General features: G+C 39.8%; 1 protein-coding gene across 3 annotated transcripts in view; it reads right to left on the bottom strand.

Annotated features, from left to right (window-relative positions):
• pcdh15a (protocadherin-related 15a) overlaps nucleotides 1-21,315 on the bottom strand; it is a 192,623-nt gene that overhangs the window by 105,677 nt on the left and 65,631 nt on the right. For 2 of the 3 annotated variants that reach the window (XM_029449878.1, XM_029449876.1), the window contains exons 4-5: nucleotides 11,905-11,919; nucleotides 10,459-10,524 (exon numbers count right to left, since the gene is read on the bottom strand). In XM_029449878.1, the coding sequence (XP_029305738.1) occupies nucleotides 10,459-10,524; nucleotides 11,905-11,919 (81 nt within the window). The remainder of the gene's footprint in view (nucleotides 1-10,458; nucleotides 10,525-11,904; nucleotides 11,920-21,315) is intronic. The other variant, XM_029449875.1, reaches the window with a different exon arrangement.

Raw genomic sequence — 21,315 nt, 5'->3', positions numbered from 1 at the left:
TAATTGGGATAAGGCATTAAGAGAAACCTGGTACACAAAGCTAGACTTCTGATTTCTTGGTCATTAGACGCGTTCAGTGTGAAGAAAGTAAAAAACTGTGCTCTCACACCACAGAGTATATCCTCAGTAGGGTGTGACTCCAAACACTCTGAAATCCTCGAGTTGATGTGTCGCATACAGTATGACCAATGCACTTCAAGTATTCCAGCCTTCTTTCAAAAATATGGTAAAGCACCATGGGGGAGAAATCTCATTACCGACTAAACGTGGGTTTTATACTAACCAGAATACTGCAGTGCATGTTATCTCCAATTTGCTGCCTTAACCTGATTTCTCCCACCACACTGATTTCTTGTGTGCATGTAAACATAGTCAGTTTTACAGGCAACACGGTATCCGCCAGCCTAACAGTCTCACTGTTGACAGTTATTTCATCCCATCCCGCCTCATTTGTAACAAACTAGGGGGACTGTGATTGCTGTCTATGCCGAACTAACAGCTGTGAGATCAAGAAAGCTGGTGCAAAGAGTGGCTCAGCCTTGGCATATAGCTCTGTTGTAGATACTAATAAGCTCCTTAATGTCCCAGCAGCAATTATGCAATTTTTCTTATCTTTGTAGCATAAATCGTCTAAAGAATCTTGCCAACTTCATTTACAATTATAAAGCTGTTACATAGCAAAACTACGAGTCCATAGCCAAGCTAGCTGCTCTGTAAGGTTGTTGTAATATGCAGCAGCGCTTTGAGCTAAACTCCAACATCAGAAGGCTCATTTCTCACAATGTCAATACCCACATGTTGGTGTTCAGGTAATGTTTACCAGGTTCAACATTGGTTATCGCGTTAGCATGGTAACATTTGATAATTGGCAAAAAACACAAAGTATTACTAAGGTTGATGGGCGTGTTATCTTTTTGTGCATGTGGTTGGTCATAAACTAAAGCATGGGACAAATTGAAATTTTGACCTGAGGATGGCACTATAGGAAATCAATGTATGTACACAGATCAATGTGTTCCACACTTCCTGGTTGAGGCATTGCACTCAAAACCACAAATGTAAGCGTCATGGTGGCGTTAAAGGAAAAGTCTTGGAACCATGAATGTCTGTACATTTTTGAATAAATGTTTAGATATTTCACTGAATAATATTTCACAGGTGGTGCTGCTTGGAGAAAGGTCAGGAGGTCCCCCATTAGGCTTTACTATCTTGTGACTAGCCGCAACCGTCTCTAGCATCAGTACAGCCGCTTCCAGGGGGCGTGGACAAAAACCTTGTCTCACAAAGCACTGTGCACACCATGCTCACCATCTGCGGAGATGGCGGCAACCCACCCAACCTGTCTACTAACACGCACCCTGTCTTGTTTACCATGCTTTGTGGGTGTGACATTTTGTTCCCGTGTCATCACCATCCATATCAAGTAAAGTCTTTATTGTCATATACACAGTTAAAAACCAGTATCCTTGTACAATGAAATTCTTCCTTTGCATTCCACGCTTTTGAAGTTGTTTAAAAGGAAACACGATGTAGGCTTATAAAGAAATGAGTGCAAGAAAATAAATAAGGAACACGATGTACATGTACAGTACAATATAGTCTACAGAATAATAGAGTGAGATCTGTGCAAAATGATATGCAGACGATGGGTAAATGTCTGTGAGTGTGCAACGTAGAGTGTGTATGTGTACATGCATGGGCGTGTGTGTGTGTGTGTGTGTATGTGTGTGTGTGTGCGTGTGTGTGTGTGTGTGTTTGTTTATGTGTGTCAAAGACACAGTTTATAGATCTAACCTCTTGATTTTGCTCTCAAAGTGCACCAGATCGATGCATTTAACTTTAAAATGTACACAATTTTCTTCAGAGGGAGCATGCCGCCGAAACAACTACAGGGTTCAAGGTTCACCAATCATTATCTCACAAAGTCCTGTGAGAGAAAAGCATGATTCAATCCCCACAGCAACATTTCTATTGTTGAACAGCACGCATTGTATTCTGCTTACACATTTGTATTGCTTGAAAATGAGATCCAAACATTAAATATGAATGATCAATCAATGTAATGTCTATTCAGCCTAATGTGAGGATTAAACTTATCCACGATCTCATTACAATATGGAGGGAATTAATTGGTGATTGCTTCACATCCTATTAACAGAGAAATTACCATTTTACAAACCACAAATAAATCCAACAGTACAGACAGCTTTCAGATGTTTTTCTCACAGTGAAGGACCATTACAGAGCAAAAAACCTTTCTGTTGACAACAAGCGGTGTGCGACTCCAATGACTCAAGGATGTTTTGATTAACCTTATTCATTGCCGTGTTAATAGTTATGAGCCAGAAAATGCCAGCATCTTCAAAATTGCCTCAGGCATAATTATGACGCCCACAAACTTGGCATCAATGTTTCAGTGGAGCCGTTCCAGGAACTCTCGACTTATGATGTTATCAATACAGTGTTGGCTCTGCAGCTTTGGGAGGAGAAAAACCTCGTCTGAATGACGAGAGGGATTTTCTGTCTTAAAATCTTTACTTATTACATAATCTGTAAACAGTTTCACTGTTTTGCATATTTGTGGAACAAATGTTATTGTGGTGTTGCTCATGCAGAGGCCAACACGTAACTTTTAATGTACTGCAGTGATCTCTCCACTCGTCTGTGCCACGGTACAGTGTGGAAGACTATCAGTCTGCTCTATAGTCTCTTCACGTACATAGGGGGAGATGCTGCAGTGAAAGAACACAGGGATTCCCTTAGAGAAAAGTGGAGAAAAAAAAATACAAATTCTTTGATGACGCTATTAATCCAAGTTGACAATCCCACCATATTCAGGAGAAAATCATCTGAATAATGCAGTGAGGGCTGTGTGCACACACAATGACCAGCACTCATAAAATAGGCATTTCTTTCTCTTAGCTTTGAAAAAAAAAGATTCTTTAAATATATATTTATACTTGGTGATAGAAAACAGAATAGTTTGGTTGAACTTAGAGCAGACGGTTAACTTTACATCTTTTCTGTGATCATGCATGAAGTAAACACATTAAATTAGATCAAGCAATTTGACTCAGAGATTATTTGCATCTCAAAGACTGAGCATTTTACATTGATATTTAAACCAGTAAATCCACATATGTTCATGCAAATAATGTTACAGTACAGCGTAAAACATGAAAGGTCTGTTTTATAGCGTAATCAGGATAAGCAGAACGTGATTTACAACAGGAACAGAAGTAATTATGCTGACCGTTTATCGTCACAATATTCTATAATTGCTGTCTTTATTAACACATCAAACATTCAAATATGTTCTCCACTTCTAAAGAAAAACAATAGCATTAACACGACTAGTGGTGTAATTAGGGGCAAGTAGACGGGAAAGTGCAGGCTATTGCCGACCACTTTAAATCTGGTTAACAAAGATCTTTAGCATCTGGAAACCATTCAGAGTTTACCATATATTACGTTCTAAAAAGAATGGCTTGTTAGGCGCATAAACCATACACAAATAAAATATGTTGTACTAAGGTATCACAATATAATGTCTCTAGTGTATAATTGAGCCTCCCTGCATGTCCCACCCTTCCGTTTTGCTCTCTAATCCACAAGGAGCAGGTGCTGTGCACTAATCCTGCCTTTCAGCGTCGCTCTAATTGTATATTGATGACCTAGAAATCATAATAACTGGACTTTATCATAGAATTGAGACCAGTGTGTGTGTGTGTGTGTGTGTGTGTGAGAGTGTGTGTGAGAGTGTGTGTGTGTGTGTGTGTGTGTGCGTGCGTGAAATAGAACAGAATAGGGAACAAAGAGAATGTGATCAAACTCTAATCCGACATCTGCATAGAATTATAAAAAAGAAAAGTTGTTTTGAAACAGAAACAAGCACAAACACACACACACTTTGCAAATGCTTGAATGCGTGTGCACACAAAACAGCAGTGCTCGTTTTGTTTGAGTAACAAATTCACAACTACACACAATCAAATTGGCCACTTGGGTAGCTCCAGCCAGATTTGTCCAGATGTTTTCTCTCCTGCTACATTTCCAAATATTAGACTAGGAATGGGAATGTCTGAAGTTCTGATCACCAAACTTAAAGCCAAACTTGTGAGAATAACAAACATATTTGAAATATTACAAAGAAGACGTAAATAGTTAAACTGTACTGTATATAAACCTGTAGCAGATTGTTATCTCTGGTTACCAGAGGTGAAACTATGAGATTCAAACATTTTGCGGATTCTTCTTTATTGGGCCTGTTCCTGCCATGTAGTCGGGTAGGTAAGGCTGGCTAACATGTCTGCAGTTATCAGGCTAATGTCAACAAACACAAGGGAGCAGATTCATTTGTGAGTAGACTTTCAGCTTCTACATTATCTGTGTTAAAACTTAAATTTAAACAAGATGTTGTAATTTAGGCACGTTGTAATGACAGTACATAACTTTATGGAGTTTGGCCAAGCCTAAATTGAACACTGATAATTTACTTCAGACTGTGATCATATTCACAAGTATCCCATATGTACAGCAGTAGAACAGTAAAGTGCATGCATCCACTTATAATGACCAGGCAGGAGTAGTGACAGGCACTGCGCTATATGAAATAAGTCTTGTTGTGCTTTTGGCCCAATTAAATATGCACGCAGTACATAGTGAGACTGTAATTTTTATACATACTAACAGTATAAGACCGCAGAAAATGGACTCAACAAGAAGCATCGTTAGAAAAACCATAACAGATGTCTTGGAGTTGCTGTGAGTAACATAATAATATATTTCTTTTGTGTGAGATTTTAAGAACCAAATCTTAAATGTTCCACCGATGATGGACTGTATTTGAATTGTAGAAGTTTGATTTGTCATTTTCATATTTAAGTGATTCAATTAAATGTTATTAAAATGTTATTAAACTGAATTTTCCTTATTCAGGTTGTTGACTGATATCTTCACACCTGGCGATTGTGTTTCCTGGGCATCAACGCAAAGGCAGCTAGGTGGCCAACAGTTGGTTAACTGTGTTCACTTGGAGCAATATGTCTTTTATAGGGATCAAGACTTGTTCCCCCCACTTGGAAAAAGGGTTACAAATGATGCCCTTGCTATTTGTACAGGGCCTCACTGAAAGCACCATACATCAATTTGCTCCCCTGCTGACAAATACTATTGTTGGAGACCAGTGGAATACAGGACAATGGGTGTTTGAAGATTCATCGTAGTAAGGTACAGTGCTGCATGCTTGGGGGTGGCTAACCTCTGAGGAAGCGTTACTGCTTTTCAGGTGCAACTAATGGAATTAAAATTACAGACGTCTCGTGTAGGTCTGAGGAAGTTCACTTTTAATTAACAAAACTGCTCCTAAATTTGAACTACACATTTCCTTTCCAGCCAGTGTGTTTGTTAGTGCAACGCAACACAACTTTACTTTTAAATTCTAATTTAATATCCATCGTCCGAGAGAAGCATTACAAATTCACGGACAATTTCTCAGGGTATTACTCACTTCCCATATTTTAAGGGTTAGGGGTCTCTACAGGTGCAAAAAAAGATTCATGTATCATATATTGCGCACAAACTTCTACAATAAACTAGGTGTCGTGGAAAAGGAGAAGGCTTCAAACAGACACAGCATGTGAATGTAAAGGAATGAAGCAACAGAGTGTGGTCGAACTAATGACAAGCTCGGTGGAGAGAAACAGTGTCAGGGATTGAATTAACTTTAAGGGGAGAAGCTAATGAGTCCATGGTGGCTGAGAAAAACACTCACATATAAGCTGGCTCATCTCATTAATTGTTTAAACCTGCTAACACATTTAACACTTTCTAGAGCCACCTCCAAGCACTTCAAACCAGTAGACACAGGACCCGGTACTTTGCTCAGGAGGAAAGCCTGTACCAGAATATGAGAGCTACAGAGAAGAGACCTTTAAACAGACTGCATGGTTATTAGCACCTGCACTCAATATTTTCTGTTTGCCATCACATCAGCTCCATCAAAACTTCTAACGCTGTGTCGAGGCTGCTTTGTGGCCAGTTGTTTTGTGTCTAAAAACAGAAGCACAGAGTCTAAACACAACATATGAATAAGACAAGGAAAGCAAGGAGCTGACAATAGACTAGAGAAAAAGGCTGAACTGCAGAAGTTTTAAGTTGCTGTCTTTGTTCGTCTTCATACAGACTCTGGCGCAGTTGTCGCTCCACTCTCTATCAGACAAGCTTTGTGCGGTTGACTTAGGTGCAAGTTCAGAGATGAGTATTAAGAGGCAGAGACGAGACAAGGATATTGTTTCCTTCCAAAAAAAGAGCGTACTTTCCATTGCGATTGGATCTGAGTGCTTCAAACAACAAAGGTGATAGAAGGTTAAAGAGAGCTTTGTGTTGGAGGGCCGCTCTTAGATAAAGTCTCAATTCTCATTATTACCTAATTCAAATAAAGAGCAATCTTTCTTATTTTTTTTAAACTCATCTGTAGATTAACAATATGAAATATGAATGAAGCCCATTCAAATATGAAACTGGACTTAGATTACCATCAAATAATATCACCTTTAATATGCAGAGAGGCATGCAAGCTAATACTGTGCCTCATGCTACACCGTGCTGCTCAATATGTCATAATATTAACATGAAGTTTTTATTACCCTCCTTTTGTGCGGTTTAATGGAATAATTATAATCAATTTCTCAAAGAGCTCGTTATCATAGGCTTGTGGAGGATTTTTTACTTTGATTGTCTCGATCAAATGAATGTCAGCCTTCCTCAAGACGCGATGATTTATGAGCATTTAGAGCGAAGCTACCTTGGCAGTTACACCATATAAAAGAATGCTAAATAGACTCCTTTTTAATAAAGCCCTTCAGGAACACTCGTTTCCGATTTCCTATAAGCTTTTGCTCAATATGCAGAAGGTTGAGAGGATCCTCACACGCTTCAGGCAGCAGTTGATACAAATCGTGAATTTGCAGAGACAAGATAAAAGCTGGGAGACGGCACGCTCATTTATGCACACACTGATTTCCCACCGCTGTTGTAGGAAACTTTCCGTCAATGAGGAACCCCCCCCCCCCCCCCTCCCCCAAACTCTCTCTTCCCCCACTCCTCGTTTCTAGTTGCCCCTATCCTATGAGATATAAATCTCTTAAATCTGATTAACTGCTTTAGGATCGAGCTCATAGACTGAATAAGCAGAGAAGCCTATAGAAAACAAGCTCCGTCTTCCCAATAGAGATCTGCTCTGCAAAGTGCAAAGCGTGTAAGACTTTAGGTGTTGTGTCTGGCACCTGTCAGTGGGTCTGCAGAAGCAGCAGGTTGGATAAATTAAACATGTTACGCTTCATTTGACAACCGGGTTGCTATCCCCTTGTGACTCTCTGCTTATCTAAAGTGAAAACCTCCAAAAATAAAACATAGCACGCCGACATGAAAAGGAAGAAGCAGCTAGAACCAAGAAAATGGCTTATTTCACAATGTCAAAACCAAGGTCTATTGTCTTAACTGAGTCAAACATAATTCCACCCAAGACAATCAATGAACGAACAACTGCTGATACAACACAACGCCTTGACAGTCGCACATCATATAACACACCTCTTCCACAGGGAACCTTTTACTTTCTTGGTTTAGGAAGAAAAGAAAACAGGATTTTCAATGTATCTGTTCTGACTTCAGCCAAACAAAGCCAGACAGACGGGTGATTATGTTGTTTGCTTTCCCATTCACTGACATGAATGAATATAAAGAGAAATGCTCAGAAAAGATGGAATCTTATTATGTGTCATTTGTATGGTTTCTGTGTGACAGAAGAGAAGAGATGAAACACATTTAGAAGGATAATTGCTTTGGTCAATAGCCGCTGGTTGCCTGTTTTACATTCCATTATGGATGGGCTGTGGGCCGTATCATCACGGAGAGATAAATAAAAGGACGGTGGAGCCAGAAGAGACCCGTATTCCAGGTAAATGAGTGCTTTATGAGGAAGATTAGCGCAAATCCCTCACACACAGAGCATCGGCGCATGTGGGGCAAGGCAGGCTCTCGGATGAAGGCTCGGCTACCTCCATCTCACACGTTCCCCCGGCAATCGATCAAAGCCCCAAATCACAGCTGCGCACACAGACAGGAAGGAGTAGGTGAGACAGTATGACAGCCTGAATTGGAGGCTATTGTATTGACAAATTGCAGCCTCATTTGACTCAGAGCCACCCAATCCCAACACTCCTGGGATACAAATATGCACATAAGGTGCATGCATATGTGCAAATACAATTTCTCCTTCGCAACCACCCACAAACAGTGCCCAGAGCACATATTGCAGGGAAGTGGAGCATCTGTGGAATAGTATTCTGATGTATAAACAAGCACTTAAATCTATCTTCAGTCAGAGCTGCTTATTAAACTCTATTAACCTGCAGTACTAATACCTACAGGGAGAAGTGGGTGAGACAAACACACACACACCTGCTCCATTAAGGGGAATACATTTCTCATTCCTACAATGAACATATAGCTCCTCCCCAAGCAGCAGTGAGCACCTCCTTTCACATACACACACATAGTGTATCCGCACGCACACGCACACGCACACACACACACACACACACACACACACACACACACACACACACACACACACACACTCGCTCATCAGCAAAATGCAGATGGCGAGTGCTCAACACTCATGGCAAAGAACCATGAAGGTGAGAGAGGAAAAGAGAAGAAAACTAGAGAGCTGAGAAGTGAGTGGAGGTGATCGGGAGGCCAGACGAAGATGAGGAAAGAAGGAAAAAGAGGGGCAGAACAGTTGCACCTGACCCGCTTTTAACATTTAATCAGTAGGGCTGACTAGGAGTGATTTAGTTTTCACACGAAAAAAAAAAAAAAAGTGAATTTAAGATATCTGTAAAACTATTTTGACATGTTACAAATATATTTTAATGTAGAAATTACATGAAAAACTGAAAGACAGATCTTTAATTTAATTAAAAGGTATCCGTAACAATTGAAATGAATATCAACAATTGCATTTTCAATATGTCCAACATGTCAACATACCATTTTGGATATGTGTGCGTTACATCATTAAAGTACCACAAAGCTATTAATCGACTTATAAATAGGCTATGTCTACCTCGTGAATATTAAACAAATGCTAATGCTTTGTGAAAACGTGCGGCAACACCGGTGTGTTTCGTATAGTGGAAGAAGTTTAAAATGATTATTATCCAACCAAAATGTTTTGCCATTGAACGAACGGGCATGTAAACGTTTCGTATATGGTACAGTACGTCATTGAAGATACTGTATCTACAATGACATTTTGAAGAGTGGAAATTCCTTTTTTTGATATCTCAAATGTAATTCTGACTAGTGATAAAAGAAATTGCAGATAGCTCAGATGTAATTGTTACTAGTACAAATATAATCTTCAATAGTTACTATTGTATTTCAGATATCTGAAATTCAGTTCTTACTATTCCAAGACTTAATAATAATAATAATTTGACCAGTCAGAATTATTATTAAACTGTATGTATATAAAACATTTTAGATATATACAACAGCAAGAATTGAATTGTTGATTTCAACAGTTGACATTTTGACTAGTAAGAATTTAGTTGCATAAATGACAACATGGATATGATGACTTACACATACTGTGTCTTCAATTGAGTTTGAATAAAAGTCAATGGTAAAAGTTCACTAGTTGTAATGAAGGTACATATATCTGTATTCAAGATTTCCACTAGAAAGAAATTCATTGTTGATCATCAAGAATCAAGAATTGACATTTTTACTAGTGAGAAATGAATTGTATACATGTTTAATTAGAATTGCTACTAGTAAAAATGACGTTATGGATATGTTGGCATACAATTACAAGTCAAACAAGCAAGTGTTGAGATCTACAATTGCTACTGATTAAATGTTAAAGGCCATTGTGTGTCTCCTCTATGCATCAGCGATTCCTGTAGAGCTGTAGCAAAGGTACACCACAGTAAAGACAATCTGCGTGGGGAGCACACAACTCATTAATGGAGCCCCATGTCACATATGTATGCCAAACACCATCTGTATTTACTCAATCACAGACACAGACACACACACACATACACACACAGACAGAGCAGAATAAATATACACACCAAGCACAACTAGAATTTATTTATCTTTAATTAAAAAATACAATCAAAATGACAGTCCTAATATGTCTGACAAAACATCTCCCATAACCAACCTGACCCAAGAGATCATCAGCTGAGCGACTGTACTCTATTACACTCCAACACTGAGCAGTCCCACTAGGGGAAGTATTAATATGTATTGCATTACCAAAGCAACAAAAACAATCCCAACAGTGAAATTCAAGATGCTTGAGTGCAGACGCATTTACTGTCTGGAATACAGAATGAAGTGGAGAAACAGAAGTGAGGTGGGCAAGTGTTTGACACGTACCGTTGGGGCTCTCCTCATCAATGGTCACTATGGTTGCAGGGGGGCCTGGCCGGGACAGCTTACACTCTGCATACGCAAAACAAACGAAGCAAATTAACATCAAAGAAGCTCAATCCCTGTGTGCTATATTGAAATAATTTATTTTGCAATCCCAGCAGCATATTGTGCTTCATGGCAGTTTATGAAAATGACTGCATATTGTGTAGAGAAAAATACATTTTAGAGGGAGATATTACACGTTTTACTACATTTATTTGCCACATTTTTTTCCAAATTAAGATTTTAGATTTTAAACAAAGCAGATCATAAACTTATTAAATACAATGCATTTTTAAAGATGAAACCTTCTGGCTTCAAGCCCCTTGTCACATTTTAGATGTTTATGAGGTTTAAGCAGTTGCCAATTAAACTTCTCAGATAGTTTCATTTAAATTACCCAAGGGGTTAAAAGACTCAAATAGGTACATTTATAGAATATCTCCCCAACAAAGCAACAATTAAAGAAGGGTGCAAAAATACATTTAAATTTGTGTAGCAGATCTTTGTTTTCCTTTGTCCCTACCGTACTAACCCTCTCCCGACCCCTAATTCATCTTGAGACCCAAAGGGTCCACAGCCCCGTGCTGGGAACAGCTCGACCAAAGTACTTAATTGTATTTATAAAATAGTTAACAGCTGCACCTCGGCCAACTTCAGCAGTACAATGCAACTAACAGTACACACTGATGCATTATTGTTATCATTTTAATAATGTATTAGATAATCATGTATCAGTCACCAGGGCTGTTTCAGCAGAATGTGTACTTTTGATATTTCAAGTAATTGTTGCTGCTGATACCGTATTACCCTACCTATAATACAATTTAGAATGAAGGACTAATGTACAATATTGAATATAGCCCACAGCAATGCTAGAGCATTACAATTAAAACCTGACTTACAATTATTGATATTGCAAATATGTCATTGGTCATGAGCTGCCGTTGACACACCTTTTTATATAGCAGGTGGCATCTATGACTTCTACTTCACAAACATCAACAGGAATGGACTGTATGATACTGACAGCAGACAAACAGGGTGGTCAAAGCATGTGGCAACATTATAAGCAGAGCACTGACGATAAGCGGCTTCACAGACGGAGGCCACAGCAGCTAGATGGTGCGAGCACATGGGACACAGGTAATGGCAGCTTGACAGACAGCAACAGATGGGGCAGCAGGAGAGGTGGAGAAGAGGAGACAGGAGGAAGAGAGGTGTCTAGTGTAGAGGAATAGGCGCTGCAAGGCGCCGCACTCTGCAGCTGATGTGAGGAAAGTTCAGTAGTATAGGTCTTTCAACAGGGAAGAGAGAAGGGGAGGTAGAGGTGGAGGGAGACGATAAAAAAAGAATATAGGAATGTAATGAATCAAAAGAAAAACAGACAACTGATGGTTGCCCTCTTACCCTCATACTGCCAGTCTGAAGGGGTCAGGGTTAGTGGAGCCAGAGGGAAGCAGAACAGAAGCATGGAAGAAAAGAAAAGTATGAAATAGTTGGTTGAGGAACCACTCTGATGTTAGGGCAAGATCATTATAAAAAAAGAACAGATATTAGAGAACAGGGGAAAAGAGAAGCAGTTTCAGGAAGGATTTCCTGTGGAAGTCTCTGCTAGAGAAATGGTGTATGTTAGTGAACCACACACAGTTTTCACAAATATGGCCAACTGATCTCTCTGCCAGTCTCTGCTGGCTGACAATATTCCACATGAGAGCTAGTGGGGTGTATTACAGATATAAATCAATTCAGAAACTAAAACACTTTCTCTCAGTAAATGAAGTGGTACCATGTGTTCTAGAAAAAGAAAAGAAAACGGCATTAAAGAGCACGGGCCTCTTTTCTAAATCCCCCTGCCTCCATCTTGACATATATTGAATCTCAAACAGCTTGCTGTCAGGTGGTGTTAACTTACATTACATGTAATCAGAGATGGACAGAAAGAAAAAGACACATGGTCAATGACACCACACCACAAGGCAGCACTCTAAGGTTTCACACCCGCCCACTGTTATCTGACCTGTTGCCAGGTGCATAACAGTGGATAGTTTTCTTATTAAATATGCATGCCAGTGAGCCTTTACTAATGTGATGGTTTAAAAGTGCATTTTAATCAGAGATAAAAAACCTTGGGATGTGATGTTACTGCATGTTTAATCATGGCTGTTATCAAAGTGTGCATACACACAATAATTAGCAATTAAATGGCAATGAAAACCTGAGGCTACAGCATGCCATGCAAAACATTGATTGCATTTTCATCTTCTTTTTTCTAGTTTAAAATCGGTGTCACGATCTGCTCATTTTTCTATACAGAGTTCATGTATAGCAGATTTACGTCCATGCAGCGTTCCATATGTGACTTTGGCTATGTGGAAATCCTTTCACAGTACAAGTCAACATGTTGTAAAGCATACACAACCTTTTTCGTAATTTGATATCCTTGGGGAACAGTTATCAACACATACTCCTCTTGCACTGCTAATTCCTAAGGTGTACTCATTGTTCGTTTTAAGAGTTCTGTGAATCCTTAGCAATTAGAAAACCCGTACCCATCCGCTCAAGAAATAGCAGGATGAGGGTTTCCTTTAATAGCGAAAAAATGAACAGAGCAAGTGGGTCACACCTCACAAATCGGAGACATAAACAACAAGCAACATCAAAATAAGTATGCAAATCTGCTCTGAGAGAATGTACTCTGTGTGAAGTCGAAAGAGTGTGCGCATGTGAGAGTGTGTGGAATAAAAGTTACTTGTGCTCATTTTGAGAAGCTTTTTACGGGATCACAGACAGTCTGTTTTGTTAGTTTTGCATATGTGCGTTCAGGTGCAAATGTGCGTGTTGGGGGGGTTGGGTGCACATATGTGTGTGTTTGTGTGTGTGTAGCTTTAAGTGGTAGTTGTGGCAGTAGAAAAGAAAGATGTGTAAAGAGTCTGCTTTGAAGACAAAAGGCGGAAACAAAGAATAGTGCCCCAATTTGCAGAGCTAACGGGCCTATACTGCGATCAGAGCACAAACATATGTTGCACTGAGGAAGTGAGGCACACATACGTGCATGTGAAACCCAAAAGTAACATCGAAATTGAAATGATCCCAATCTCTTGCCAAATTTACACACACCTTTCCCCCCCCCATCGAGAAGCTTTCTAGAATAATATTTAACTTCCCCATGTCTCTCTGGGTACGGGTACGGGTATACCCCCCCCCCCCCCCCTGCAGCACTCAAGATAATGTAGGAGGAAACCTGCAGACCCTAGCATACATATAAAGTAAACATACATGATTGGAAAACTCCTTATAGAGTAATCCACTTATCGAGAATGCCATGACCAATCCAAAAAAGCTACATCCTTCATTTAGGAAGAGAGAAGGGCAGCAGAAGGGTGGTGTTTCAAACTGCGGAGGAGAGACACTCTTTTCATAAAACACAATGAAAATATGGAGTAGGTACACATGAAGATAAAGAGCAAAGTGTAAATATTAAGCGTGCCCCCTTCCATCTGCATTAGTAAATGATGCGTCTGTCTCATAATGAAATGTGATGCGGTTGTTTAAAAGGGTAACCAGTCAAAAGTAATACAGAGCAGAAGGGTGGGAGCTAGATGAAAGACGCAGTTGATCACACAGCTCAGGGAGAGGGTTATGCAGCAGCATGGGGAGCTCAGTCTGTAGATTTTCAACAAATCTCATCATCAGGCTTAGGGTTGTGTGTGTTTTTAACAGTAACCAGATTGAAGAATGGATGTGTGTGGCTCTTGTCAACTTTATTTCTTGGGTGCAATGCTATGGTTGTAAAAAAAAGGGCTGGGGAACTAATATTGAATAGAAAAATAAATCAATAATTGTATTGGAAAGAGCTGTAGGCCTTAGTTTCGATACACTTCAACAATATCATTAGAAAAGAGGAAGCTTGTGATGGAACATCACGTGGCAGAGGATGAAAGACACATTATGTCTTTAACTGTAGGAGTTTGAGGCCAGTGCACTGCACAAGTATAGTTGGGACTTAGTCATAAGAACGACACCGGTCAACAGCCACTCAATGGGTAATATTTAGCCCGGTAAAGGACACAAACAAATCTATTTTGAGAAGATTGTAACAGAGAGGAAAAAATTAGATCAAACCAAAAGATGCAAGATCACATAATGTATTGATTTCTAGCTGCCACATTTCCAATTCACATTTGGTTGGATTCTATCACTGTGTCTGAGGATCCTTGAGAGATTCACTATTGCATATTTACTGAAACCTACATTTGACATTTGTATGTCACATTGTAATATTATGCAGTATGCTGCTTGCATGGTTACCAACAGTTGCTGACAGAGTTAAGATGGGGGTGTAAATTCTAAACAGGGTCAGGCTCTTGCGTCACATTAAATGTACACATGGGCACAAATGGAAGAAAAGCAGAAGGTACCGTTGACTAGAGAGGAAATACTGACCAAGGAGCAGACTGAGCTGGGTTTAGCTGCTTTAACTCTCCTTGACTATGAGGACAAAAGACTTATTCTTGGCCAATCGTGGGTGTATCTCTATGACATTTAAACACCTGTATGATTACATCAGGTGTTCGGCACATTCACATGCCAATTAGTTGAGGAGACAAAAGCAAGCATAAATAGTCTAGAGGTGTAGACTGCGCACTGTTTGATGTTCATAGTACATATTTTGCATTACCAAGGGAACATAGTTTCAAAGACAATACTTTGATTCAACTTACTTTTATCTCACACAGCAGGAGCATTGCAGACTAACTTTTGTTTGCATGCTGCACCAAGTTGGCTTCAAATGGAAAAACTAAGAGCTGCGGTCACGTACTTATTCTTCAACAAAGAATTAGATTTTGTACTTTTGTATATTTCTCTTGTTTTATGGCTGAAGTGGCTCTCTCTCTCAGTCCTCAGGCTTTTGTTCAATAAATCTCAGGAAACATTTTTTTTAATAACCTGACCTCTCTGTTCCAAATGAAATGAGTATTGGGAAGGGGTGGGGTGAAAGGCAGGGGTTTAAAAAGAGGGAAATCATAACAAAAGCAACAAGCAGCATTCAATCACTAATCACGGCACTGTACACTTTAGAGGCCTGATCCAAAAACAATGAAAATCTTCTGATTTTGACCTCGGGGTAAATCTTCTCACTAATCAACCCAATGTTGAATGGAAGCCGTAAAAAACTTAATTACAAAATGATTACTGCTTGTCTCAGTATTCAGGTGGAAAACAATGTGTGCAAGCAATCTTCAATCAATTGTTTAAAAGCTCAGTGATTAAACACATTAACATTTTCCCCTGAAACACCATGGCATTCAAAAACACAGGAAAAAGAACTGAGCAGAAACTCTTTAAAGATTATATGTGTGTAATTCTGAGATACCTGCTCCAAAGAAATATGGGGCAGTATTTCACCTCTACTACTGGGTCCATATAATAAAAATTCATCCATCAAAACCAGCTTTCAACTATTTAAATTTAGTTTATAATTTGGTTGTAGTAGTTTGTCATACCATTTGTATTCTAAGTTTAAGGGTATTATATTGTGTTATATAGCTATATACATCTCTCTCTTGTAGTGTTGATATATTTCCTGTGTATTTTTTACTCCTGTGTAAGTCTGTCAGTTCATTAGATTAAACTGGGGGCTGTACGGTCGGTGTAACGTTACATTTTGATAGTCTGTATGTTGGCTTGGGTCCGGCTGGCAGAGACGAGGGAACAACTCGTGTTTTTGTTTCAAAGCGTGCAGGGATCGTGAACGTAATGAGTCAGGCAGCTGTACTTCTTCTCCTTCTGGTCTGAGGGCAGACTGGCGCTATAGTGGCTCACTATCGCCTCCTAGCGGGACGGAGCCGGCGCTAGTCAGTTAGCAGTGCTAATTTCAGTAGATATCTCTGCAACACATAGACGTCTTTGTCCTAACGTCAACACTGTTACCTCTTCACACTCTGTTGAGAATGTTAGTTTATTCTTTTCATGTTTTAAGTTTACATTCTGGTACATCTTACACATTGAACCTTTAACACTCCTAACATACAACATTTCAAAGAAATAGTGATAATGACTCAATGAATCAAAATGATAAACAGTGTTGAGATTAATCTTGGGCAGGGATGATCCGAATGGCCATGGCAATGGACGTCCTTCTCTCTAGTCTCCTACACAGACATGAGTTGAGTCTCGCAAGATGTTTAAGGTGGAGAAAATACTGGCTGGCTTCTTTCAGTAGGAGCAATGGTAGGTTAAACACTGTATATATTAATAAGGTATAAATCCCAAATGGCCTATGAAATGAGAAATACATAAATCCCATATTCCTCAATTTATATCATCAACATTAATTATCATTAGTTATTCTCAGTGATAGCGTTGTTTGCTGTGTGTGTGTGTGTGTGTGTGTGTGTGTGTGTGTGTGTGTGTGTGTGTGTGTGTGTGTGTGTGTGTGTGTGTGTGTGTGTGTGTGTGTGCCTTTTGTCAGCCACAGTTTTCACCCAAGGACTCTGGACTCTGGACTGGAGGTGAAGTGTTTGTCAGGTTGTGTGTGTGTGTGTGTGCATGAATGAGTGGAAGTATGTGCGGTATGCGGTCGCAGCTATAACGATGCGCTGGTCTTGTTTGTCTATACACAGTTATTTCATCATCTTTTTCAGATGAGACAGTCTGAGATGCAGACAACCTCCTAAAAAATGCAAGTCTTTACAAGGCAGCTCACCGACCGCTATATTACTGAAGCAACAAGGGGCAAGATGAATACTGCTCGCTGACATTTAGTTTCAAAAGGCATTTTTTAGCTGACATTCCATTCAATTGCTTTTGCTTTCCTGTGGCTTCATCTGCAAAAGCACCTTTAAAGCAACCAATACATCAAACTGCTGCTCCCCGGGAGTGCAGATCTCAAATAAAGACTTTAAAGGACAACTAACCTAACAAGCAACATGGTCGTGCACTGTCTCAATCAATCTGGCACACCTTCACAACAAACCTAGGATCAGGGGCATCTTAGATAAATCTGAAGTGTATATCATTTTACATTTACAAACAAGGCTTGCTCTCTCTAGCTGTGGGCATCCGCTCATTGCAAATTGTCAAAGAAATAGAGATGGTAAAAAATAAATAAAGAGGCAGAGAGGGATTTGATAAAGGGCAGAAGCAACCAAGAGGAAAGTAGCATCTTATATCTCATCCTTTAGATGCATGGCAAACTGCCAACTCAACACGAGGTTCTTCTAATAATAAAACGTTGCATACTGTATGTCCATATGGAGCCATAAATGCTTCTGCCCTTTCATATAAATATCAGGCCCTATGTATGTAAGGAAATGTCTAACAGAACCTATGGAAAGCTCCTCCAGCGACGACAGGAAGATTATATTTCTTTCTTCTTTAAGCCACCAGTGGTCCACCTTAGGGAGGAATGTCTGCTGACCTCTGGTTTGACAAGCATCTACTTAAAAAATGTCAAGGTTGGAGGTCAGTTATCACTAATCCCCACGGTGGCAGGCAGCCCAGGCCAGGGATGAGTGGAGACAAAGCAAACAGGGACAGTGTTTTAATTTCCCAGTTGGATTGATGGTTTATTTTGCATAGATCCATGTCCAGTGGGCCCGAGTGGAATTCTGGGACATGTCCAGTAGGGCCTGGCAAAGGACGGTGAGACAGACAAAGGGCAGCCGTCTAGTCACACACACATTGCCAGGTAATGGCTGCTCATGGGCAGGCAGCAGGTCTAAACAGAGGAGCAGTCTGTGTTATAGTAAGGGAGGTTGGGGCCACTTGTCCACAGGGGTTAGCTGTCAAAGCTGTGCATTACAGTTCACATCATACAGTAAAGCTCCCTTCTTGCTCTGAGTATACTCCACTGCTTATTTCTTTGTCATTTTTCAAAGCCTTTAAATGTTTTTTTTCATGAATGATTTTTGTCTAAATCATATTGTAGATTAGCTTTTGCTTAAAAATTCATACTGTTTCCGCAACACATGTTTATTGGATATGTGTATTTATTAACACGTTCTAACAAAAACCTACTAAATAATGCGTTTCCAAGACGCACTCTCAACAAAAACAAACATTATAGCCTCACAAAGTAATTGTATTAGATTGCATTATAATCTGTTATTGTCGCCACCCATTTTAGGTTTCCCTCACATGCCTATGTAGTGACAGGTATGCATTAAAAAAACAAAAAAAAACAAATAGAGAATAAAGCTATGGGCAAGATATATTGATCATTTGATTTCAAAGATAATTTCTACAAGAAAAAGTAACACACACCATGGGGCACCTGTGTACCAAATGTTACTTCTTTAGCATGTAAAGTATTTGAGATATTAATGATGCACTCTGCCATAGACTGAAAAATAGATAGATAAATAGAAAGAAATAATAGATATCAAAACTTAAAATACAGGCAACACTCTCACAAATACACTTGAGAATTGGAAGCATGTTTCTATCACACTTAGTACATTTAAACATGAAATGTCACCTAAATGTGCAGCACGGTACAGGAAACAAATACGTTTTTTAAAATAAAAGTGTGTTTTTAGAATGATTGCTGACATGTAAGATGTGCCTTGTGACCTGATTTGAGTCTCATTTACTTCCTGATTTGTATTTTTTTAATCATTTTGTTCATTGTCACATCAGTGTATCATTTGGTGGACTAATTATTTTCATCTGGCTGATTACACTGATTGGTTATTTGTATTGCGAAACCTTTATTCTGAAAGAGCTGTTCTACTTACACACTTAAACAGCAGAATGCATTTCCAAATGTGCAAAGCAATGGAAGCCGAGTATCAAAATCTAAGGATAAGTTGTTTGCTTTATATTGAAGGGATTGTTGCAGCTTTGATCTCATTCCACTGCATTTCCCCAAGACAACAGATCTGACGCAGATCCAACCCAATAAGGACCATAGCAGCTAGCTTCCAAGCAATCAAACCCAACTCAACGCAAAACAATGCCTGTGGATCTGTGGATCTGTGAGTCAGCTTATGTTTTGTGATCAACCAAAACTCTTGCAGCCCCCCCCCCCCCCCCCCTACATTAAGACATTCAATCATTCACCACTTCCTTGCTTTAGAGGAAAAAACAGCTAAATCGATGAGCAAAAAGACTGACTTTTTTGCAGCGTTCTATGTTTGGCAAAATAAATGCAATCACTGCCTCTGTCTCTCTCAATCTCTCTCCAAATCTCTCCCTCTCCCCGAACAAATCATTAGACGTGTGGGTCTCTCTGTGGGTCTTCTCGCTGTAATTGTGTGCATGTACTTATTTTTAAGGGTCACGAGGGGGGTAGAATATGTCAGTGCGGAATGGAAGGCAAATGAGAAACGGGGAGTGAAGAAAGACAAAGTGTGTGTGACATCACTGTAACAGTGATGAAGAATGTCAGAGATGGAGGTGGAAGTGAATTCCTTCACCATGATGTAAATCATTAGCGGCTGATAATGGAAGAGAGAAGGGGATTACTTTACTGAAGTGTAATCCCTCTGCAGAAGCTCCCCCTCTTACCCTTACCCTTCTTCAGATGTCCCCCTCGCTGCCTATGTGCGTGTCTCTGAGAGGTTAACCACACAGGCAGGAGGGCAAAGGTTGCAATCACATTCCCAGTGAACAGTTCAGTTAGACTTGCTCACGTACTGAGACCCAGGTCGAGCCTGTTGATACAGACCCCAGGCAGCACGGGGCCAAGTCTTACCAAGAGTTCCCCCCCCCCTCCCTTCTTGTGCTGCCCAGAACATGATTACAGCCTACTGGCGGACAGATTAAAACCCCTTCCCCCCGTCACTCGGCTGCTTCCCCACTCCACAGGCTTCTGCTGCAGCCAGACACAGTCTGCACATCTGGCCCCTAATCAGACAATCCCAAAAATAGACAAACAATTGTGGGTCAGAATGAATGTGCAGATGGGAAGAGAGGAAGACAGGCAGAGAGAAGGGTATATGTGTGAGGCAGGAAGGTAGGCTGAATCAACACAGGCATATTAACTAATCCTCACCACACACACACACACACACACACACACACACACACACACACACACACACACACACACACACACACACACACACACACACAAATGCAAGCAAGCATGTTTATGTGTGGGTGTGCTTACATGCGTTTGTATCCTGCATGTGGATTTAGCGATTGAGGGATTTATGTATAGTGTGCATCTGTTCGCTCTGCTTTGGATTGAAGTTTGTGTTTCTATTGCTATTTGTTGAACTGCTGGGAAGTGCTAGTCTCCACTCACGCAAGGATTGATGGGACACACATGCGCTACACAGCAGGGTTTACATGCACGTGTCAAAAATGTATCTCTGCTGAGAGAGACTACAGTACAGTGAAAAAAAAATAAAAAATGAAAACAAGTAAAAGGTGTTAAGAAAAGGAATTAAGGGACAGAATACCGAGGTAACGTGAGAGGAGAAATGGAGTGAAACAAAACAACTGAAAGTAGACAGTCCTTGAAGTTTCTTAGAGGCTGGATTTAGAGGGTAATAGTTGTTTTTATGTTCTTTTTAAAGTTGAATGAGCACTTAGTCATTACTGGAATCTGACACACAGATTCATTATTATGTTTTTGTCTTCAATAAAGAATATATTTCAAGAGATCCCTGCATGAATACATGAGGAGGGATAATAGAACTGAATAAATTGATACTTTTTTCAATTAACTCTACACTAACTCTAACTAATTGATTTGTTGAAAAAACCCTTATGTTCGTCAAGGTCAATCCTGTTCTCTCACATTGTGTCCACATGCACGTTAATTAGAGGTCTGAGATTCATAATGTCTCCCTGTTAATTAAATAAGGA

The sequence above is a fragment of the Cottoperca gobio genome, chromosome 15, assembly GCF_900634415.1.
Source record: "Cottoperca gobio chromosome 15, fCotGob3.1, whole genome shotgun sequence".
NCBI classification, from domain to species: Eukaryota; Metazoa; Chordata; class Actinopteri; order Perciformes; family Bovichtidae; genus Cottoperca; species Cottoperca gobio.
The sequence above is the reverse complement of the archived record's forward strand: the minus strand, read 5'-3'. Positions and strand labels throughout refer to the sequence as shown.